Consider the following 24,876-nt stretch of genomic DNA (forward strand, 5'->3'; position numbering starts at 1 on the left):
TCAGTGGTGGTGCCCCACTCCCACCGGAAACCCAAACAAAGGCGGCAGGGAATGAATCACCCCCACTGAGCTCCGAGTGGGACAGGAAAGCCAAACCTCAGCTCTCTGCCTCCCATCCTCTTCCTTCCCCCAGGCGGGAATGCTGCAGCAGGGGAAGGATGTGAGAACTGCAGCAGGGGAGAAGTGCTTGGCACACAATGAAACTTAGCACACCAGCCATCTCCAGCCCCCAAAAGCCTTCTGGCCAGGCTCATGTCCAGGCTTAAATTGCAGCTTTAAAGCCAAGTAAGGCACAGCACGGCCATGAAGGAGAGGCCCAGGCAAAGCAAGGGCAGCAGCCCCCCCAGATAACATACACTCATGGTGGCATTGATCTCGGCCACCGTCTCCTCGTCCGTTGGGAACTGGTAGATCTGGACGCCGTTGCTGACCAGCTCGCTCATGATTTTACTCTTGAACTTGTGCAACTCGTTCTTTGCAATGGTGTCAGCCTTGGCTATGATGGGGATGATGTTCACCTGCAAGACAGGACAGCACCTCCGTGTACAGGACTGCACAGGCTGTGTCACTGGGAGAGGACAGAGCAGGGCATGCAGTGACAGCCCTGAAGTGCCACAGATTAACTTCCCTGGGGCTGCTGCGGCCGGCAGCACCACCTCAGGCAGGATGTCCAGGCAGCAGAGATGAAGGCCTTAGAAAGAAGTCAAATGCAATTTGGCAACATGCTATTTCCTGTCCTGTCACACTCCCCTCCTCATCCGAATTGGCTGGACAGGAAATGCTGTCAGAAATTATTATGAGCTGCTCCAAAAAAATAAGAAAGGAAATGACCATCTCTGCACATCCCCTGGTACAGCAGCTGGCTGGATTACAGCAGGAGCCATGCTCAGACTACAGCCTGTCACGGGCCCTGGCTTTGGGAATGTCACCAGGGACACCAGAGGGGCAGCAGAGCTGCTGTCACCCCACAGGAGGTGGAAGCAGATGGTCCCTATGCAGCCCTGGGACACACACAGGACAGGGGCTGGCAGCAACACAGGCACACTTCCCCCACCTGTGTGCCCTCATGTGCCCCTGGACACCAGTGCACTGCAGGACCAGGGTTCACTCCTCCCTGCACAGCTCTGAGATGAACAATTAGCTACTGACTCTCTTCCCTAGACAGGCTGCTGGCAAGGATAAAGATCCTGCCTTCTTTCCCTTTCTCCTCCCTCCAGAGGGACAGTTTCTGCTTTTGATCTTGCAGGTCTGCTTTTCTCTGCAAAGGCAGAGAGAAATTGTACTGAGGCTAACAGTAATATCGACCTGTATGGAGGGATTTTAACTACAGTACTTGAAAATCCTTTTCTATTACATCACTTAATTCTGTTTGGAGTTATTAAATCCCCTTTGGCCAAAAGATAGAACAGGAATGTCAATTAGCTCACTTGGGATAAATCTCCATAACCTTATTTTCAGTTGAAGAAGGCAAGGAACTTTCTGCATCACCACATAAAACCCAATCGATTGGCCTCTCTAGGAAACAAAGAACCACTGTCATCACTGATGTCCTGCAGAATCAGGATCCAATGAGCCAAAGGTGCACAGTGGGCTGATTTAAATTGCTTAATCATGATGGAAAGGAGCACAGAGAAGGCTCAGTCTTTAGCTACTCAGGCTCTACATTTGTACCTCAGTTATTTTTCCTAGAAGAGGTGCAATCTCCTTTAAACCAAGCCCGTGGGGGTACCGGAAAAGCAGATGCCAAGTAACATATTTATTCAGATTCTTGTTTATGACATGACAGAACAGCACTACATTTGCCATAGCAGATCAAAGCACTGGTTTTGTCTAGCTGGATGTGGTCAGAGTGAGCAGACACAGCACTTCCATTTGTTTTTCACTCACTAGAAAGACGACCTGAACTGTCTTTATTGACTCGAAAGATTAGCTGGGGAGCACATGGCCAAGTTCCCTACCTGAGGCAGAGCTGGAAAGGAGCAGGAATCCAAACTCCCAATCAATCTCTGCAGCATGTGAAGCAGAACAATGCAGCAGCTTGCCCAAGGTACACTTCTCCCACCTTTTGTCTGCAATTCCCCACTAACGAATCCAGCCCTTATTTTCCAGAGCAGATGGCAAGACAATGACAGCACTGCAGGGCCGTGGTGACCCAGGCACAAGTACCTTACTGTCGAGCTTCTTCATGGTGACCAGGTCCAGGGACTTGAGCGAGTGTCCGGTGGGAGCAATGAAGTAGAGGCAGGCGTGGATGCGCGTGTCGTGGTAATTGAACAGGGATCTCTTGATCTTCAGCTCTTCCTGCAGGTAGGCTTCGAACTGGGCATCAATGTATTCCACTATAGGCTTGTAGCTGCAGAGACAAAAGCAGGGAATTGCCTGCTGGCATCACACTGATGGATACTCAGCTCTCCACTTCAGGTGTGTGGAAACCACACGAGGCTGCTACCCTGACAAACAACGCCTTTGGCAGTGCCTCCAATTCAAGTTTCAGCTGCTGCTCTGTCAATCTCTCTGAAAATCATCTAATATAAAAAAATCTCAACATGAAATCATGACCTACCCCCTAGCTTGTCCAAAATCTCATCATCTTAAAAGAGAGAAGGGACAGTCACAAGATAAGAGGGAGTTTTCAGGAACTGAAGCCTGTCAGCAAAGCTCAGAAGTCAACTGCACGACTCATGGACTTTGACAGGACCATTCTGTTGGAGAAAAAGCAGCTCATGCAGTGTAACATGTCCTTATCCAATTTAAGTGTTTGTGCTTCTGGAAAGCAAACTGTTCCATGTGTTCCCTCTCCACCAAGGGCAGCTTCATGGATATCACTAGGTGGGTCTGTAAAACGACTGCTGCTCTGGTTTCTTGGCGTATGGAAATTCTGTCTCTGACCACGAGGCACTGAAAACCTCGGAGATACGTGCAAAGATAAGGCCTCACATTAGGAGAAATATTAGAAGAAAGCCCCATAAAAAAAAGCAGAGCAAAGGAGGATTGGGAAGCCTCAAACTGGAGGACAGAGCAAATCACACCCAGGACACGGCAGGAGAAGGAAAGCTCTCCCTAAGCCCTGCTGCCCTGGGCCTGCCCTTCTCTCCACAGAGTTAGGAGCAGCATGGCTTTTGGGGTTGGGAAATGCCCACAGAGGGAGGCCCTGGAGACCCGAGAGTGCAGCAGCACAGGGATTTCCCTCCCAGCAGAGCTGAGCTCACCTGTCATCCTTGTTGATCTGATCCCCAAAGCCCACCGTGTCCACAATGGTCAGCTTGAGGCGCACGTTGCTCTCCTGGAGCTCGTAGCTCCGCGCTTTCAACCTCACGCCGGGCTCGTTGTGCGTGGCGGGCTCGCTCTCGAACTTGGTGTTGAACAGGGTGTCCATGAGCGTCGACTTGCCAATGCCAGTCTCACCTGAGCAGGCAGAGCAAGAGTCACGATGGGGCCACTGCCCTCCCTGCCTCCTTCTCTGGCACCTTCACCACGTTAAGGAGTTGTGCCACTCGGGCAGCACTGGATTTAGGCTACATCACTAAGCAAGATAATCCCTGCGGGAACAGATGTCTCCAGACACAGTCCCCATCGTCACCAGAGACCCAGCAACTTGTTTTGTGCTAGCAAGTTGCAAATTCTCCTAACTCCATATCTGATTTTGTTTCAGCCTTTTTATGTTTTGCTGTCTCAAGAAGATCATCCAAAACCCATAGTGCAACTTAAGACAATAAAAAATCTGAGACAGAGAAATCTATACAGAGTTCTCAAAAAAAAAAAGAAAAGGCACACTGCTTAAATACCAACTTTTTAAACTATTACAGTTTCACTAATCCCCTGTGCAATTAGTAACATGGATGAAAGCATTAGCCTAAATCCCACTTTTCAGTCAAAACTGTTTGTTTAGCAATTACACTCTCAAACAGCTATTGCTACCCATGCTGTGAGCAGGGGTGGGCTGAGGCAACTCACAAGGAAAGCCAGGTCCTAAACTGATGGCACAGGCTGCCCATGACTCAAGCTGCGAATTTTAGGGAGCTCCTGATGTGAACTGCTGTGTTCTATGCCAGATAGGCTCTGCAACATTTCACATCCCAATTACAAGTCTCAAATCATCACACTGAAGTTAACTGTGTCCCCTCTCAAATCACAATTTTTAACAATAATTTTTTTCAAGGGTGAGATTTCTGTTCCTTGGCCAACTGCAGCAGTTTGTGTGAGACTTTAATATGGGGTGAAAATCGGTGGAGGAGCACATTTCACATGAAAAAAAAAGAGGTGGATCAAATTGCTAATGGAGACATATTAAGTCACGCTAAGAAAGGCATATTTACTGCAAGAGAGAAAGGCAATTAATTGATGCCATTTTGATCAAAGAGCTGCCTGCTAATCAGGCTGTTCCCTGCTGGATTGAAATGGTTTCATGCTGCTACGAGAGTCACGTGAGGGTTGGGAGCTCGAGTGTGCAGAAGTGCAACTATTCTCTTATCTCCTCCTTTCACATGCAAAGCTACAGAGAGGAGTCGAGTTTGCCAGATTTCTTTTCAGGCAGCTCACAGAAATTCTCAATTTGCTGTAGAAAAATCACAGTCAGAGGGTTGTGGGGTTTTTCCAGCTAATTAATGTAACTAATTAGAAGGGACAATACTCTGCTCTTGGAGGCTTAAATGAACAATGAGTTGAAAGATGATGTTTGCAGACTGCACTGCCAAGCTAAGAGAAGAACCCAGCAGTTCTGTCCGTTTGCAGAACCAGATTCTGGGGTCACTGACAAGCCAAAGCTGGCTTGGCTCACAGCTCTCTGGGGCTGAGCAATGGATTTCCAGCTGCAGGGTATCCCCAGAGCACCAAGACAGCAGCTTCCTCCCCACAGCCAGGAGAAAATGTTGCCTCCTCGTATTTCACCCTCTGAACTATTTGGGAAAAGTAACTCAGGCGATTAAACCAGCTTGCAGATTAAATACAGCAGAGGACAGGTGGCAGGCTTTGTTCTCCTGTAGATCATTTGGGGACTAAAAATGGCATCGTTTCCAAGAGGAGAAATTAAGAATGTAAGGAGACAGGCAAACCCTGGAAGGGAAGGAATGCAATTTGGTGAGAAACAGCCTCCACACCCAACCCAGAGAAAAGCAGATTTAAGTGAATATCCTTTTAAAAATACGTTTAGTTCCCAAGTTCACTCAGTTTCCTTACGGGCAGCCTTTGGGGAAAGCAGAACTGCTGGATGATCCAAGGGATAGATTTGAACAGGTAGCAATTTCCATGCTTTGACTTGGGGGACAGGGCAGAGAAAGAGGAATACTGGATTTCACCGTGGAGCAGCTCTGGGAAGAAAGTGTCACTTCGCTGCCAGTATGGTCTGCAGTGGCTCAGCCGTGCCCTAGGTGTGAATGTGGGGCTGTGCCCCCTGAGGGTGACCTACCCACACAGAGGATGTTGAAGCAGAAGCCCTGTGACGTTGACTTGTTGACCAGCTGGTCCGGGAGGCTGTCGAAGCCCACGTGGCCGGACAGGGACAGGTTCCTGAGGTCATCGTTCTGTAAGACCCAGAAGAACAGCATTTAGCAGGGCTGCAACACCCCTGGCAGGGAAAAAGTCCTGTCAGGACTGTGCTAAGGACACAGAGGCTTTTGAGATGCAGGATCAGAGATTAGGTTTCCCTCCCAAATGCACTCTCCTTTTCCTTCTATCCACCTCTTCTTCTGTGGGGCTCAGGAGCTAAAAGCTAAAATCGTGAGCCCAAGGCAAATGAACACCACCACAGTGGTTCTCCATGCCTGTCACCAATAAACCATGATTCTTTACCCATCTGCAACACCCAAATGCTGTACCCGAGGTCCCAGCATCCCATATCCCTAGGGTTACCCTAAGATTATTTAGGCAGACACCTGGAAAAGAGAGGGGAACAGGATCAGAGCTGTGAGCTGACCAGTTCCTGTTTAGTTGGTGAAGCAGCTGAGGCTGCCTTCTTTGTGTCCACTGCACAGCTCCACAGAAACCAGCCAGCCTTCCCCTTCACAACTTCCCCAGCACCATGGCAAACTCCCCAGACTTCCCAGGGAGGCTGGCTGTCTCCAGAAGCACACTGAGGAGTGACACAGGTTGTGATATGGCCCTGCTTGCAACTCCAAAAGCTATTCCTGACACACACCTGTGCAGGGGAGCAGAGAGCCAAGGTGGTGCTTTCCTTGGCTCAGTGTGCCAAAGGGAAGGAGCAGCTCTCATATTTGCTCTGTCCTCCCAGGACCACAAGGGAAATGCCAACATTCTTGCCCCTTTCCTGCAACCCCTCAGCATGACCACAGCAGGACACAGCTCAGATAGCAACTGTGCCACTAGAGCCAGCTCAGACTTTTTGCAGCTTTTTCAGGCTTGGACAGGAAGGGAATAAAGCGAGCATGCAGCTCTGCCATGCCTTGGTTTACAAATAACCTCATCTGACATGAGGTGAGGAAGCAGGACAGCATTCCCAGTGTTTCCTGAGTGACCTACAAAGCCCCTGGTGCTGCCTCTGTCTGTCCTCAGCAGGAAAAGCAGCCAGGCCAGGCTGCCCAGAGGTGCCAGTCACCCCTGGTGACCCGCTCTCCTCCCTGGCTGCTCAGGGGCTTCAGCTGACATCCAACACCCCACAGCTGCTCCGTGGAGGCCAAGGAGCAGGAGGGAGGTTTGACACAACCCCAGATTGTATTTGGGACCTGCCCACAGCAGTTCTATGTCAATCCACAGAGAAGTTTGGAAAAACAAGCCAGCCCAGTTACCTCTTCACTGGCAAGCCACAGTTACACCAAGGTCCTGAGCACAGTAAAACAAAAAAAAACCATCAACTTGGTAGACCTGGAACAGCTCTGTTGTTATTTCACAACATTTTTCACCTACAGTTTGTTGTCCTTAATTTGGAAAATACTAACCTTTCTCCAAACCCAAACCCTTCCAATGGAGTCACTCCACCAAGGCCACAATAAATTACAGTCGTGGGCAGTCTCAGCCTGGTTTAAAGATGCTGGAAGCACCAGCTTATTTCCACAAAATCAGTGGGCTGTGGTCCAGACATGGACAACTCTTTGGTTGTTAAAATCAAAAGCAGAGGAAGACTTCCCACTCTCTGCACAATTGCTGAGCAGCTCCACTTCCCTCCTCAAAACATAACAGACCAGCCACCAATTGCAGGGAGAAATGAGTTACATCTGGGCTGAGTGTTGATGAAAATAAACTCAGACCTAAAGAAATATAAAAATTCCCTGAGAAATGAGACATCTCCAAGGGAAAATAGCTCAGTCTGTGCAAAGGGCTTCTTAGGGCCATGCTAACACACAGAGCCTGGCACCTGTGCCAGATAGCTGAGCCTTCTCCTAAACCAGGCTTGTGGTAGGTCAATGCCAGTTTACCAGCCTGTTCAGCTCCATCCCTCTGTGTGCTGGGAGCTACTCATCAGCACCACACCACAGAAGATAAGGGTGGTTAAGAGATGCCACCTGCTTCACTCAGGTCAGGTAAATAAAAACCACCCAGAAAGATCCTCACCTCATTCATCCACAAAAGGGATTTCCCTGGAAAAGGCCCTGGGACTGATGTATGAAGTGAAGGGGTTAAATTAAATACTTGTAACATCTGTGTTTCTAAAAAACCATGGTGGACTTGGGTTTATGATCCAGGAAAGGGATCTCAGAGCAGATCCCAGAAAGCAGTTTAGGGCCCATGACTCACAGGCTTCACACAAAGTGGTGGGTGTTGAACATCTCTCAGCACAGCACCAGTATCTCTTTCCCTGATATATTTTGGGAAAGCAAGTCCTGCCTCATCATCAGTTGCTCAGCAGGAACAGGAGTTATACTCATCTCTTGCATCTATGTCAGTTATTTTTGTTGCAGACCTTCTCCGGTTTATTTCCCACTCCTTGCTTTTTTTTTTTTTTATTTTTTTTCCCCTGCAAGTGGCAAACATCAACAGTGGAATAAACAAAAATTATCTCTGCACTTTGCAATGCCAAGTATTTTTCACAGGCTGTGCTGCACAACAGGAGACAAGAGTAGCCTGATATCTGCTCAAAACATCAAAACAGTGGTGAAAAGATCTGAGGCCTGAGGCACAGGCAGAGATGAAACACAAAGCCAAGCATCCACCTCCCTCAGTGTTCCCAGGATGCAGCACATCTCCCCGAGCAGAGCAGACACAGAGAATCGCTGCAGCTCTGCACAAGGCCCACAGCCACACAGTTTGGAGGAGGCAGGGGAGCCAAAGGAACCTGATTTCTCAGTCTCTCCTGCACACACACACACAAAGGCAGGTGTGCAGCATGCAGATGCCCTGGGAAAGCTGCCACGTTTCTGGGGCAGCTGCAGGCTGCTCCTCTCCAGAGGAAAGAGGAGCACACACTGCAAAACCACCGAGCACTGCAGCCAGGCCTGTGCTCTCACCTCTTCATCCCAAGGAAAGGAAGCCTCTGTTGGAGAGCAACAAGCCTGATTGCTCAGGGTATCAGCAGCAGGGCAGGCAAGTGATTCACACTCTGGGTCTGGCAGAACAGAAGTGTTGTAACAACAAGGGGATGCTAAGTCAGATGGCCCTGCCTCCCCAGCTGTGAGCTGCCATGACAAACTCCTGAGCACAGTCAGTGGCTGGCCTTGATCCCAACTGAGTCATGCCACGGAAAACGGGCTCAAGAGCAGTCAAAGGCTCACACGGCTCCTGCTCCACCAACAAGCCACGGGAATGCCACAGGCATTGCTTTATTACTCCTCCTGCCACACGGCTCCTCTGCCCCAGGAATCCAGCAGTGCTGCTCAGGTGCTGCAGCCCAGGTGCAAAGGCATCTCATGACCCTGCCTCGCTGCCTTCTTCCCCAGCACATCCCTCATTTCCTCTCAGATGAGCAGAGCCCAGCACTGCACCTAAACATCCTGCTGGACTAAAACAACTTCCCAGGAGTCACTCACACAAACACAGTCCTGGGACATGCCTTGGTGACCACAGACAAGTGGCAGTGTCTCAAGTACTGACCTCTTACAAGCACACTTAAGGAGTAACTGCTTGGCAAGCACCGCTCCTTGCTCCCAGCTTCAGGATCCATGGACAAGATGAGCACGGGTAAAACTGCAGCTCCACAGAGTCCTGCACAGATCAGCCAGTTTGCACCAGATGTGCTGCTAGACTTGGGTGTCTGGAAGTTCTCACATGTCACATGGAGAGCTCAAGACATCCCAAAAGCAGTGTGTATTTTTAAACTCCTCCTTAAGGCAGTCACATCTCCTTTACTGAATCCTGCATTACAGGGCATCCTTTCCCTCCCTCTTCCCCTAGCATCCATGAGCAGGAAGTGATTCTGAACATGCAGAGCTATGTGCTAACCCCTACAAAAACTATGGAGTAACATGAACAAAAAAATGCTTGTTTCTTGGGAAAGATGCTGACCACTTGACTTCTCTTTGCAGAGAGCCCTACAAGGCATCCCACAGTCGATATTTCTTGGATCAACAACAATCTCTGAGCTGCTGTTATCACAGCTGCTGGTTTGAACTGCAGCAGGGGAAGGGAAGGGGTAAGTTAAGCAGAGCCAGGCCCCCAGAGGCACAGCAAATACCATCACTATACCTACCATCACTATAAAGAGACTGATTGTCAGGAACCCACGTCCCACTGCTCTTCATTTTATAAGAATTCATTTTTTAAAATGCCTTGCAAAAGACAAGAAGGGGTTTGCAGTCTCAGAACTCTGTCAAGACTTTTGTAGATGTTTTTCTTCACACACAGCTCCTGGTGGCAATGGTTTCACAGGTCAAGCAATGCAGTAATGGATGCTCTGGGGCAAACAGTGGGTTTGGCTGGATGGGAATCAGTGAAGCTATATAAAACAATTGAGCTGATGAGGCACGTGCAAGGAGAGTCAGCTCATTCCTCCCAAGCCACAGTGGCTTGGCAGAGCCAGCAGGAATAAAGAGAAAGTTCTCCTCCCAGGAGTCAGGAACAGTGTGTCTGTGTGCAGATGGGGAGCTGGAGATAAAGGTGGGTCCTGTGCCACCCCTCCAGAGGCAGCACAAAGCAGAGCTGAGTCCTTATGCTTCCCAAAGTGCATGGCAGCTGACTGGCAATAAAGCCAAGTTGCTCCTCTGCTAGGCAGGAAAAAAGCCCCACTCCCAAAAGGCCAAGGAGAGAGTTCCACAAGGACATTTATTGTCCCAGTTTCCAGTCTGCTCTCCTTGCTCAGGCCTCAACCATGATGGTGGCTATTCCCCAATCCAAGCAAGCTCCTGGCTGAGCCCCTTTTGCTTTAAGGCTGCTGGTAAAACATTCCCCTTGGGCCCCTCCCGGCCCACTGCTGCTGCCGGCTGGGGGTCAGCTTCACACGGCCTCCCAAGAGTTAAAGAAAACAAAAACCAGCCTCACATTCATGAGGGGAAAAAAGCTGGTATGCAAAATATTGAGCTCAACCCCAAATATGAAGCAAGTGTTTAGTTATTTGAGGCCACACGACTTAGGAGGCACCTTTAAGAAATTCTAAAAGCTTTTATTGTTGTCAGCAGCTCTGACCAGCAACATTTTTGACTCATTACTAGGTCAAATGATCTTAGATGCTGCATCCAAAGCCAGGGACCTCAGGGATAGTTTAGTCTGCTCAGATAAAAAAGCAGGAGCACAGAAGTAAAGAGTAGTTAGCAAGAGACAGATCCATCCTTCTCCCAGAGCTGATGTTCCTGCCGGTAGGGCACCAAGTATTCCCAGTGTCTATGCCAGAGCCAAGCTCCCTGTTCCTTGTAACAGCACCCAAAATTCCACTCCCCATCCTTATACAGGGTTAAGGGATGGTCAAACCCTTAGCTGTTGGACAAATGAATTTATGAGTAGTATGGGGAGAACATGGGAAGCAAGAACAACTCCCTTCCCCTCCTTGGCATGCAGGGATGCCAAAAGACAAGGGTTGATAGCAATCCATCAGTTAATCAGTTCATAAAGAGAGGAAGGACTTGTTGGCTGTTGTTTCAGGGGAAGATAACCATCAGTGTCACCAGCAGAGGAGGGGGAGTTCCTGGCTCCACGCTGCTGCTGGCTGCAGGCTCAGGCAAATGCTACTCAAGTCTGGGAGGTCCTTCGTTGTTTTTCTTCCCCCTTGCTTTCTTTTCTCCCCTTTTCTCTCGACAGGCAGAGCAGACCCCTGTGGAAGGCATGTTCTCATTCTGTACATTAATGTGTCAGTCAAGCCCTGAAGATGTGTGCCTCCCTGCCTGCCACCACCCCACCAGTGACTCAGTGCTGCAGCTATTGTCCCTGAGGGATGGACTGCAGGAAACCATCTTGATCTTCCTGGATAAAAGCTGGCAGCAGCTGCAGCTGCTTAGGGACACCCAGCTCCTCCTCAGCAGGCCCCTGCCCCAGCCCTCCAGCAATGTCTACCACAATAGCAAGGAGCCAGGTCTCTACTCCCAGAAACAAGGAACTCTGTCAGCAGAGTCATGCCACAGTTGGCTGCCTTGCTCATGAAACAAGGATATCACAGGGAATGCAAAAAGGCTCTCCCTGAATATACTGGATTTTCCTTTTAATCCCCAATGGCAAGAATGGCAGAAAAGGTTATTTTATGGGAAGAAGACTGGAAGTAACTTGGCTAACAGATCCCTGGGCAGCAGCAGATGGAGAAGTGCAGGTGTGGGACTGGTGCTGCCTCCTCTTGCAGAAAATACTGCTCTACAGATACAATCTCGTGGGTCTGGGGAACCACCAGCCAAAGGAGGCTGCCACTGAGACCAAGCAAGGCGTTCCCACGAGCAGATGCCCTCGGAGATTTGGGAGATGCTGGACACACTTCCATGGGCTTAGGTGCAGCCCACACACACAGAGCCTGCCAGAGGAAAAGCCATCCCCCAGCACGGATGCCCCAGGGGATGGGACACGCAGCACCAAATAAATATCCTGGCTTGCAGTGACAGTCCCTGCCAGGACACGCTGCCTGCACCCATCCCTGCCGGCCCCGGGCTCGCCGGGGGGAGGCGAGGGGAGCTGCTTACATTGGCAAACTGCAGCAACTCGGCAGGAGCATGGAGGGAAAAGGATACAGTTGCATTCTTCTGGAAAGAGGGAAGTCAGCAAAATCTCACAATTCAGGAGGGGAGGCAGAGAGTGGGAACGAGCATTTGTCTTCAGGCAAAATGTTTGGCTAAAGGTCAGCACAAGCTCAGAGCACTCACAGTTCCATGTATGCCAAGAACTGACATAAAAGACATTTTCCTCCACAGGTTTCCAAAAGCCACGGATCTTTCTATTTGGAGGAAAAGTGACTAATGCTTCTAACAGTCTCTGATGTCACAAACTGCTAACCAGCAAAAGAAAAAAAAAAAAAAAAAGCTGGACTTCGGGGATGATAAGGACCATATGTGCATTCCAGCAAGGCTTGTAAACTCACTGAAGGGAAAAAAAAAAAGAAAAAAGGAGAGAGGAAGGAAGGGAAAAAAAATAATGTGACAAACAAGAATGAAGACCATCCAAAGGCAGAGCCCAATGAGAACCAGATGCTCTCTGCTCCTCTGGCCAATCTCTCTCCTGACAGGAGGACAACGTGCAATTGCCTCTCTGACCGCCAGTGTGAGGCCGAGGGAATAAAATGGGAGCTGCTGCTCATGGCAGGGAAAGGCAAACCCAGGCCTCTCAGCATCCCCAGCCATTCCCTCAGCCAGGCACAGCACAGAGAGCTGCAGGCTCCTCCAGGTGAGCCCTCAAACTCTGCACAGTGACACGACATCAGGTGAGGCTGTGACTCCAGGCCAGCTGACACCAGTGGGGACCACAAGGCCCAGTCCTTGTTACACCTTAAGACTTACAAACAACTCTGATCAGAAGGGCAGAAGCCAGCTGGGAGACAGCAGGAGGGAATGTTGCTGTATGGCCAACAGAAATCATTTTCTCTCTTGCAGTTCTTTGCCCTTTTCCAGCCCTTCTGGCTGCACAGTCCAACACCACCAGTGACAGAGACACAGCCCAACAAGGCAGCAGAGAGGAAAAACCCAACAGCCATTTCCTTCAGTCATGCACTTAAAATAGCCGTGAAACAGCTGCACCACGGCCGTTAAGTCATTGGATCTATGCTCTGCTCAAAGCTGCAGGCACAGCCCCACATGGGACCCAACGCAGAGGGAAGGGTGACACATGAACTCGGCAAGACTCCAGTTACACCCACAGAGAGGAGGCAGCTCTCCGGGACACTGCCCCCAGGCACAAAAAGGCAGAATTAAGACAAAGCTGGCAACAGAGACAGGTTTTCCTCCAACCTTCCCCAGACTTCCACCAGCTCCAGTCCAGTTAGGGTTGTGAACACAACCAGAAGAGAAGAGGGATTTTGAGAAGGGAAAGCAGCCCAAAGGGCTGGCTTACCAAGCTGTAACAAGGCAGCACTGTTCCAATACTTGACTCAAATTAAGGGCCGCTGGGACACAAAAAGCAGCAGCTTTCCTTGAGGTGGTGAAGGCACAGCCCAGCAGGGCTGCCTGGCAGTTCCTTAACCCCCTGTGTTCCCTCCTGAAAAGATGCAGCCATACATCAAGGGCACGTTTTGTCAGCTGCTATTCAACAAGCCCCAGGACTGGAAGGTGCCCCAGATCGTGCTTTGGATAATTAATCATCCCTGGGACTCACAAGCTGATCCTGTGCCCTGCTGGATTGCTAAGAGGCAGGTGGGGACACTGTGGCCACACTGCAATGTCTGCACAGACCCAGCTCCCAGGCAGGGCACCTCAGCTGTGCCTATCACAGCACACAGCTTCAGGCCATTTATTTACCATTTCTCTTGATTCTGCACTAGAGAGTCCAGATTTATCACAGTAGCTGTCTTCACACCTAAATCCTGAGGCAACACAGATGGACATAGACACGTGGCTTATCCCATGCCCAGGTACCACAGCAATGAGTATAAACGGGTCCTAACTTCAAACTAATCATCACCCAGCTCCTTGAAAAATCCCTGCCAGGGCTTTCAGAGTCCAAACAAGTGCTAGATACACACAGGAAGTCCCCAGGGAAACTTTACTGGTCCAGCATTACCATGGAAGTGGCTCACACCAGCTCTTCTTAAATTCATATGCAATGTGTGTGTGCACATACAGCAGCAAGTTTGTTAAGTAAAAGGCCAGAGAAAACATCTTGGGTTTAGCCAAATCCAGAGTTATCACTCTCACCACAACAGGTACACTTGGGTGTGATTCTGACCAAGTAACCAGAAAACAACAAAGCAAAAGAACCAGCTTTGAATGAATTCATGGCAGGGTCTAATATGCTGAGTGTTGAGTCACAGCCCTCACATCTGCTTGGAAAAGGGAAACAGAACACACAGAGCCCCTTATGGCACACAGAGCTCTTCCAGGGCGCCACAGGAATCCTTCAACGTGAATAAGAAAAGGTCAGCAATCAATAAATATTGAAAATCACAAATGCTGTTTGCCTTAGCACACAGTTTTTCATCTTGTGCAAGAACAGAAGTGGAATTAAGGTGGACTGAATCTGCATGCAGAGGAAAAGGCGAAGGTTTCCTCAATTATTTGGCTGATAGTTTTGGAAATATTAGTCCATAGACTTTGAGCTCTCAACTGACTCAAAGCAACAAAATTCCCCACTCGCCTTCAGCAAGGCCTGGTTTTCCTGCCTTAAACAAGGGAAGCCAGTACTGAAATTTTTATGAATAGGAGCAATTCTATATTCCAACTGAATTACTTCCTTGCCTCCGCCTCACTAATTCCAAATTTTTGTGGTTACCTTGAAAGACCAATGTTTTGTCTTTCCAAAAAAACTTCACTGGCCAGAGTTCCTCCAGAGAAAAGGACATCTGACCTAGGTCTGCAGCACAGCCATAACACTGGGATTGTTAGGAGATGAGACTTGAAGGCCACCCTACATCAGGGTTTTTATCTTCCTTGCGTTTTCCTGCACTGATAACTGCTACAGAAACTTCACATTTCTGGAGTCGATTGACAGTGCAAGACAAAACACATTTCTCACATGCAGCCCACAGCCAGGAATGTTCCCACAGTCCTCTCCATATCCATCACTTGCTGAGGGGCCAGACCACAATGATGTGTGATGGCCACTACAATGCTGGTGATGCTCCAAGTCACAAAGAGTCCCTGGACAGGACACCAGCAGCTGCCCAACATACACTCCAAAGCATCTGAACTCCATAAATGCATGGCTAAATAAACATTTATGGCACCACAAGAAAGGATTAACTCTCTACTCACAAGAAATCCAAGGATTAGTTTGACAGCTCCAGTTTTTGAGTTGGAGCAGAGATAAACCTTTCATTCCAAAGATTTAACTCCCAGAAGTACCAAGAGTCCCACACTGCCCCACGCCTGAGTTCTGGAGTTTATCTTGTTCCTGACCACCCCCAAATAGGGACAAGGCTTTCCTTGCATTCCAGCTGCTAGTGACAAAGTAACACAGTGTGCAGGATGTGAGAGAACAAGTCCCCAGCACAGCACAGGCCACCAAGGTCTCTCTCTGATACAGCACAGTCCAACTCCCTCCAGCAGCCGCCCATCCCTGTCCTTTCCAGAACATCCTCAGCCTCCCCTGCAAACACACCAGCAGAAATCCAAAACCCATGGTGGCCTCCAAAGGCAGCTCAGGCTGCACCATCACTCCACAAGAAAAGGGTTTTGCCACAGGAGATGAGCCTGGCAACTCCATCCAGTGGGGAAGGATCCCCCCCACCCAGTTACAGGCAATGACTCCAACATCAGGCTGATGTGACAAGGCTCTTTTGTAGGGTCCTCTTTTCCAAACACCTCTATAACTGAGGCTGTAATTCCTGGGGAAGAAAATTAAAAATGTCATTGGTGCAAGAGGGGTTTGATTGTGAAGGCAACGAGGCCACAGCTGGGATGGATGCAGCAGCCTCCTGAGCTGGGTGAGCACAGCTCCCAGCCCAGGGCTGGATGCTGGCAAGGGGCAGAGTGCACAGCGCTGGCAAACTGCAATGGCACAGCATTTCAAGCAGGTTTAGAGCAGATTTATTAGTGTAATCCTAATAATGCAAATAAAGTCAGATCCAAAACTGGCATAAGCTGCTGCATGTGGAAAAACCTCCCCAAGTCCCCTTTCATCAATAGCTCTTACTAAAGCACAAGCCTGCAGTCACCCTTTTCCTCCTTCCTCACTGCAAGGGCTTTGGAGGCCTCAGTGACACCCCCAAGTCCCCTCGTGTCAGCAGGTTCAGATGCTTCCAGCCCCTGAACCTTCAGCCAACTGGTAGTTTCCATAAGCTTAGCTTTTGTTGGTGAACAATTTTCCCTTCTGCTCTAGAAAAGGGGACAATGAGAACAGTGTCTAAATGTACAGCACAAGGAAATAAGCAAGAGAAAAATATTTTCCTTTCGGCCGTTGCTAAGTTTTATTAACACTAACTATTATTTGAACATCTACATGTAGAAAACAACAATTCCTAAAGGAAAGTATGAACAGTCTTTCTATACACAAGCCTACATTAGTGGCTACACTCCAGATACTAATTAAATGCATCCTGTAACAAGAAAATTATCTTTGGACTTACAAATAATACCGGGGACTTGATCTAAAACCTACTTTCAACCCTGTGTTTGGTGTGTTCCCCCCACATTAGTTCCAGAACCAGACTTCCCCTAGCTGCTACTTCTTCCCAAGTTCTGCATCCCAACAAAGTCTCTGGCAGAGCAGTATGTTCAGTGAGCTCGTGCTATGTGTCCCATCTCCAGAACATTTGAGGATTTTGTTGCATTTCAACGGGCCCAGTGGAACAGTGGGCGTTTGTAACAAGAGAGGCAGCAGCAGTCGTTTGCACACGCAGTAGAAACAACTCTTGGCCAGGAAGTGTGAGAGAAGATGTTTTCATGGCTGGCAAAGGGATCAGCTCCATGAGGAGAACAAGTGATCCAGCAGGCAGGCAGCTGCTCAGAGACAAGCACTGCTCTATCGTGTGACCGAGCCCAGAGGCATGAAGTGCAAAGAAATGCCAGGTAACGCAGACCAAGTACAACAAATCTCCTTGGAGCCTTCTGCAATTATCTCACATCCACAAAGACCCTCACAGGTAAGTGATACACGCCAATTTCTGCAGAGTGAAGGCTTGCAAAGAGGGTAGTTATGGCCTAAGGTTGGCTCCCCTCAGCTCTGAGGATACACTGTTATTAAAACCAGACCTCAGAGATGTTTTCAGGCCTGCCACAGAGCAGAGAGATGAGCAGAGAGCAGATAAACCACAATTAGTGGGAGGCAGACACCGATCCTGCCCTGTGCGCTGTCCAAGGCTTCCCATCCGCATTCCACGGCTCCCATACACCTTTGTGAGCCGGACCTTTGGCTTCTGGGATCCCAGGCATCCTCTGGCTGTCCCAGTGTCGCGACAGTTTAATTAAAAGCAGGAGCCTGACGAGCTGGAAAGAGGCCTGGAGTGCTGCTGGGCTCACATCCGGCTCTGGAGTCTGGTGCCGAGGGAAGGCGTCCATTCCTTGGGCTGCAGAAAAGGCTCCTGACAGCAGCACCCGAGCCAGGGGACAGGGCTGTAGTGGGACAGAGCTTCCCTGCAGCTGCAAGATCGAGTGATCTGCCATGTGCCCAGACAGTCCAGGTTACCTAGGACAAGGAAACTGTCCTCCCAAACGACAAAGATGCTGCTTGGGAAAAGCCTGTGGCAAAAAACATCTCCTTGTGCTGCTCCTCACTTCTTGTTTGGTGCATATTTAATGCAGCGCCCTGCCGGAGCCCAGCACAGCTCTGCACAAGGGCCAGGCTGTAGGAGCTAAGTGGGACACTTCCAAACATTACCCTGCACTAATCCAATGTTATTTTTCCCACAGCAGCCCGCCGCTCACAAGACTGTTGGCAGAGGTCTGCAAACCACTGGCATTCACCCACATTCTCTGGAATGGTGTTCTTCCAAATTCATAAATTATTCCATACGCAAGCTGCTGCAACATCCATTAGCTGTTGGAGCAGTGCTGCTAGAAGGTTAAACTGGAGCCAGTATCCACCCCCACAACTAATTAATGCTGGCCACCACATTCTGCTTCCACTGTCCACCCCAGCCATGTTTGCACTCCGAAGGGAAAGCAGAAGCAGTTGGATTCAGATGCAATTTTCATTTCTGCCCTCCTGTCAAGACTTGTGCTGTAGCAACCCGTGCCACCGCTTGTAACAGAGCGGTGTTAAACAAAACCCACACTTCCAGTGTTATTCTCCCTTACACCCCAAAACAGACAGACTGAACTCTCTGGAGTACTATGCTTCCGGACAGTCCAGCTGCTCGGATTTCTCCAGAACAATCAAGCTAAACACAATCCAAACTCTTGCAACCTTACGAGTGCAGATGATACATATTGCACTGCTCTTGGTTGAAATCCATAGCTCAAGGACAGCTTCTGGAAGGGAACATTTTGCAAGGCTGTTTCTCTGAATAACAACAATAAGGAGGAGGATTTGCCATTGGCTTGCACCTCCCGTGGTTACTTTACTGTAGCTTTTTGTGCTGGCAGCACTCAGATTTCTCATCCCCTTTCCCCCCAACTCCTGTCTTTCCCTGGAAGCAGCAGGACAGCAGTAGGGCATGTCAGGTATCCATGCACCAGCAAAGCCCTGGGCTGCTCAGCCTGGCCGAGTCACACAGCACAGCACGAGTCCCACGTGGAGCCAGAACGGCTGTGACACATGAGCAGGGTCCTGCAGCAGCGCTGAACACCTGACAGAGCAGGTAAATCCTGTCACAAATTCATGGAGCCAAACATAAGGACTCGGGAAGACAAACACAGCCCAAGGCCAAAGAAGCCTGCTCCAGGCAAGCACTTCCTGCAGAGGTGTAGGGAAGATCAGTTCACATGAAGGAGCTCCTTGCTCTGACATGCTCTGTAACTCCGAGTGCTGCAGACCAGCCTATCCCAAATCTGGGGCACAATTCCCATGTGTGCTGCACGCTTTTGCCCTTGGCTCGAGTTATTTAATGAGATACCAAAGGCAGGGATCTGCTGCTGCACATTCTTTATCAAGATTGCAGTCTCCACCTCCACGCTGCTCAAAGCAGGAGGTGATGCACGAAGCCACAAGCAGCCCTGCCTGGGTTGCTCATAGCCCAGAGCAGCTGGGGTCTGACAGATAAATACCTGCTGAGGAACTTGGGAAGCCTTCAAAGAGGAAGGCTGATGCCCAGCTCTCCCTCCCACAGCTGTCCAGGAGAAGGAGCTGAGTCTGTACATGCAGCATGAGGGCTCCCACATCACACCCCAGCACAGCCCAAGAGGCTGTGCCTGCACCTGGCCAGCAGCACATGCTGACCCCAGCAGGGCCAGGGCAGGCTGGAGCTGCCCTTCCTCGGGTGCTTGGTGTCCTAATTCCCATTTTCTCAGGTCACTCAGTAGCCCCTGAGGGTGACAAGTGGAGCATAAACCTCAAGAGCAGGCTCACACAGCCTTCCTACTCACACAGTACCCAGGAGGATGGCACACATCCATCCTCCTTCCTCCCACCCAGCACCACTGAACCCTGGACGCTGGGCCACTGTCCTCCTCTGCAAGGCACGGCACCAAAACGGGAATAGGGGGCTCCAGGCCGGAGCAGCTTCCAATTGCCAAGATGTTTCAGCACACCCAGCTCAGAAAAAGATACATTTACCACGGCGTGGATACTGACAACATCCACACGCCCTTCCCTCGGGACTCCTTACCGTGTGTTTTACACAAGGACCAACCACCTACTTCATGCCAGAAACATTTCCTAGCCCGTGTGAACTTTATAGCTCCCTTCAAACTGAAACCAGGACAGCACATAAACTGTATCACAGCTAGCCTGGATTTATACTTCTGGCTTTCTGGCTCAAACCACTGGAAGAAATCATCAGGTTACTTGGTTAGGCTATGAAAATCCTGATTTCCTCAGGTTATAGCAAAATCTTGTAAAGCACATCCCACCGGAAAAAAAAAAATGCTTTTCTGAGCTCCATTCCTGACAAAGCCAAACCTAGAGGAAATGTAGCTGTGTTCAGTAACAGACAGGAGTCACATGGCAACCCACAATTTCAAATAATGTTTTGTTTAAGCAACAAAACACCTCTGGCTTTGTGTTTAAATGCCAGTGTTTAAATTTCTCTGGCCTACACCAGAGAAATTAAGTATCTCTGAGGAATGCTCTCTGTGAAAATTGCCCTCAATTGCATTCACACAAACCCAGAGAAACAAGGTCAGAATTACTCACGCTGCTCACCTTTAAACCCTTCCTCCTCATTGTTACATCTCCTTGAAAACACAACTTGCATATTACCCTATTTGAATAGTTATTTTCTTGAAGGTAGTTTGAATTAAAAACATTAATCTGGTCATGCCTCTGTGCCACAGGAGTTCACTGGGTTTGGTGCAACAGGGCGAGGTCTGCAGAGGTGACTCGGTGTGTTATTAATTCACTGATGACAGCCTGGCACCTCACACAACAAGGGAGGGAATTATCTCCTGCTTTACACACAAAGGCACAGCAAGACAAGGGCATTGCCCAAGATCCCACACCAAACCAGAGGCCGAAACACTCGCAGCATGTCAGCCACACAAACCCCAAAGCCAAGGGGCTCTGGTAATTACTGCTCTAATCATTAATAATCGCTCAACTCCCAGTGCTGACTAGCAGGAGTGCTTTCCAGCCGGGTGAATATTCAGCTACCTGGAAACACACAGCCCAAGGTCCCCTGCCAGCACTGCTCCATCACATATCACAAACTGACGTGGATCGTTCCAATTGTTCAGTGACCATCAACTGTGCGTCCCAGAAGGGGAGGCATTTCTCTCAAAAGTTCTTTATTCTGATACTTATTCAGTTCTTTGTAATGCAGAGCATCGGGAGAGTTTGCTGAAGAGCTGCCCCACAGCCCAAGCCCACACTTCTTCCATGCAGGTTCTTCCCAGCACCAAAGAGCTCCCGGATCTGGTGCCACTTTTTGTGTCCACTGGACACCAGGGACTTGTGCTGCAATCACCAAACCCTTCCCTCTCCTAGAAAAGTGAACCAGGCCTGTGGGAAAGGCAGGAGCATGTAAGGGCTCACTCCAAGCTGGAAAGATTTAAGGGAGCAGGGGGAGAAAAGAACTGACATAAATTAGGTCAAATGCTCCTGAAAAATGCCAATTACTTTATATATAGCGACAGCACTCTGATATCTTTTAATCTCAGCTTGCCATTGTCAAGTATTAGCTGAAATTCCCTGCTTTTGCTCTGGCTGCCATATTAAAGAGCCATGTATTTAATATTAATGAGGCAGATGAAACAGAATGAGACTAGGCTGGCATTTTCTGTGATAAAAGACAGCTTGTGGCAGAAAAGCATTCATTTAAAAGCACTAGGGATTTCTCTTTGCTTGGAAATTCCATACAAGATACAGGAAACCAACAAAACCCTTTTCAAATGTAATTAAAAATCATGATCTTCTGATTCTATAGGCTAACAAAGGCATAATGGTTTACTGGATGTTTCTTCTGCTAAGAAAACCACATTAGCAGGGAGTTGAGTTACCTGGCCAGAATTATGGGAAGCTCTAGATAAACTGCTGAAACAAGATTTGAAAAATTACTTCCCCCACCCCAGTGTCCATACCCTTGTGCTTACACTCAGACAAAAAAATCTCAGAGCTCAGAACTCTGACTGTCCAAAAAAGCAAAGGTATAATGAGGCCTGCCATAGGCCAACCCAGACATGAAACAGATTTGAAGGAGGAAAAAGCAGCAGCCAATGGATGTGGTGATGAAGTGGTGTGATTTGTCACCAGACAGTATCACAAAATCCCTGCTCCTCTTGGGGCTTTGACATGAAGATTTGAGGACTGTGCATATGTTCAGTCCCAGATGGCTGCATTAAGCCTTATAATCACTCCCAGCATTTACCTGCTCGCAGTATGACAACCTAATCTTTGCACTGTAAAAGCTCCGAATAAAGGAGCACTGCTCCCAATTATATAATTCAACAGTTTCTGACAATTCCAGCCTTGACACCTCAAACCAGGAACAAAACAACAGCAAAGACTATTGAAATAACACGAGCCATGCTGTTTCTGTGTTCATTCTGCAGATATCCAAGAAATGTAATCCTATCAATTAAACCTAAAGGAGTCAGCAGAGAAAAGTAAAATGTTTAATCACAGATGAAGCAAGAAAAGGAAAATCCAACTACATTTATGCACAACCTCTTCACTGGCAGCCGTGTACATTTCCTAGACACATCCAGGCGATGTGGGGAAATCCATGCTCCTGCAGGGACATGCCAGGAACGAGTGTCAGTCACAGCCTGGTACCTTCACCTTTCCAGGTTGCAGTTCCTCATTTCCAAGCTGGTCTGTTGCCTGCCAAATTTTGTCCTAGAAAAATGAAGCCAGGACCATCAGCCTGGCATTGTTCATTCATCTGAAAGCTGCCAAAAGATTCCAGGCTGACCCAGATCAGAGGAGAAGGGTTTACACGGGGGCTGAAGGGAGATGATTCGTGTGCATTAAAACACAAAGATGTGTCTGTGGCTGCAGGTGGGACCCTCCCTCTGGAATGCTAAAAGCAGTCCCACCTCTACTGCAGTTCACACTACTGCACTCCCTGTGAACCTCTCTCTGCACTGCCCTGACAAGCCAATGGCTCACAGGGTGACCAAACAAGCCGTCTCCCCAACCTGATCCTTTCCCTTTCTCTACAGACAAAACCAGAGCTGCCACCACCACACTGCCAGAAACTTCATTCAAGCCAAGCTCACGTGCTTACTCAAAGCACTTTGCACACTTGGTGCATTCAACACATCTGGAAAGCAAGTTCTGCTGAGCCTTGTGCTTGCACAGGACATTGTAATACGTATGTCACTTGGCACCCAGGGAAGCCACCAGTGAAACACCCAGACTAGGCAGAACACCTTCAGATCCACAGACAGCCCCAAACAGCCCAGCAAGACATTTAAAAATATCCCACTCAGGAGTCAAAACAGTTCTCACTTCCACACCCATCACGTGAGAGAGGTTAATACAATTCCTGAAAGAAAGACATCAGAGGCATGCAGATTTCCAGGAACAACTTCTATTAGAACTACCTCTGTGCACAGGAATCAGTTCTCAAGAGCTGCTGGCAAAGTGGGGGCAACAACTGTGGCAAAACCCAAGTGTTTCTAAACCAAGCCTTTTTCTATTAGCTTGTGCCAAGTATTCATGAGCAGATCTGGTAAAGAAATAACGCACATTTACAGTACTTCAATAACATATTTCCAGCAGCTAGATCCCATCTGAAAAGAAACCCAGAAACAGAAAATCCAATTAGACAATAGAAAGATCTGAAGAAGCTGTAAGCTCAGATGGAAGAAAGCACCAACTTCTCCCAACAGTAGCAGTCTGCTCTTTGACAGCCCCTTATGTGGGATGCTACTACAGAAAACAAAAACCTTGAGTCTGCAAGAAAAGATGCAGCTTCTTCCTGTTTTCAGACACTTCAAGAGCTCTAATTGCAAATTCAGATCTATCTTGGCCTATGTTGCCAAAAACACGGACACTGCCTGTATTTTTAAGTAAGGAGTCCCAAAGATAGCTCAAGACTCATAAATCACAGAGCTCAGCAGAATAACTGTACGGGCAGGGAAAGGCAGTAATGGCCTTGGGGCTACAGCTTGTGCCAGCAGAGACCACTTGGATGGGATGAGCAGAGCACTCCAGAGAGGGACAAAGCTTCCAGAAAGGCTGGGTACTGCTAAAGGAAAACCACAGGGAGCTGTTCTTCCTTCTTGTGGCTCTTCCTTCAGCACCTCGTGCATGGCCAGGTGGACCTTACCTACACCCACATTCATCACACCTGCTCCAGCTGTGGACAAGAACAGCTCTGGCAGCAAAGTCCTGGCCCACGTGTGTCTAAACCAGGCACCACGGTGCAGAGGACAGGGAAAGGCATCCAGATTGGACAAAGCAGCCAAGAAGGAGCATCTCTTATTGCCACTGCAGAGTGGGTGTAAACAAGGGCTTCCACCCCACGGAGCAAGAACAACATTGGGGGTAAATTTCTGTTAAAGCTGCCGTTAGCTCAGAGAGTCCCTGGCTCCGTGTCTCTGCTCCAGCAGCAGCAGCAGCACTGAACTGTCCCCGTGCCGTGGTGTTTGTCTGAACCATTATTACGCATCACTTACTCCAGTGGGCTGCAGAGCTGCTCACAGAGCTGGAAGTGAAGGCAGCTACCCAGCGCACCTAAAAAAAGCTTCCAGTACTATGGGGAGGCTTTTTTTGTTTATTTTTACATCACCTGGTTCCATCCAACTGTTCTACGCTGAAGCTGCTTCAGGACCTTTTCCTGAAAGAGCCCCTGCAGCTCGCAGGACTGAAGCCTAGAGCCAAACCACGCCAAGGGCAAGGCTGGATGAATCTGCAGCGTTTGCCAAGCCAAGAGCAGACCCCGTGCCCTTGGATCTCTCCTGCCAAGCAAGCACTGAGCAGTCCCATGCTCCCAGAATCACCTCAAAGAGCCACAGAAAGGCCATGAGAGAAGCAATAACCCTCAGTAGCTCCAGAGTGGACAGCCAGCCAGGAAAGCTCTCCCTCTCAGGGGCTGCAAAGGTGCGAAGGGGACGTACAAAACATGCGTCAGCTCTGAGTAAATATTTCATTTCTCAGATTCATGCTGCTTACTTAATCCATCTCCATCATTATTTTAAGGCACTTACTCAGGCACTAAAACTGCTTCTCCATCATCTCACCTACCCAAACCAAGGGCTTCCCAAGTATCTCCACCAGGTCCTGACTCCAGCTCAGCTCATTCACACTGCAAAAGCTCGAGCTCCTGAGTGTGTGGTGGGCTGGACACAGGACCTGCCCCGTGCTGAAATAAAAGCAAGGAGGAGGCAGGTTCCCACCATTGTTAACATCAACGGGAGCAGAAAGAATTGTCTGAAACAATTTCCTACTGCAAAC

At 49.0% G+C, this 24,876-nt stretch overlaps 1 protein-coding gene across 3 annotated transcripts in view; it reads right to left on the minus strand.

Moving 5' to 3' along the window:
• SEPTIN11 (septin 11) overlaps positions 1 to 24,876 on the minus strand; it is a 42,192-nt gene that overhangs the window by 13,927 nt on the left and 3,389 nt on the right. For all 3 annotated transcript variants that reach the window (XM_014884924.2, XM_014884923.2, XM_088164345.1), the window contains exons 2-5: positions 5,405 to 5,519; positions 3,210 to 3,405; positions 2,167 to 2,353; positions 357 to 518 (exon numbers count right to left, since the gene is read on the minus strand). In XM_014884924.2, coding sequence (XP_014740410.1) covers positions 357 to 518; positions 2,167 to 2,353; positions 3,210 to 3,405; positions 5,405 to 5,519 — 660 coding nt within the window. The remainder of the gene's footprint in view (positions 1 to 356; positions 519 to 2,166; positions 2,354 to 3,209; positions 3,406 to 5,404; positions 5,520 to 24,876) is intronic.

The sequence above is a fragment of the Sturnus vulgaris genome, chromosome 4, assembly GCF_052056855.1.
Source record: "Sturnus vulgaris isolate bStuVul1 chromosome 4, bStuVul1.hap1, whole genome shotgun sequence".
NCBI lineage: Eukaryota > Metazoa > Chordata > Aves > Passeriformes > Sturnidae > Sturnus > Sturnus vulgaris.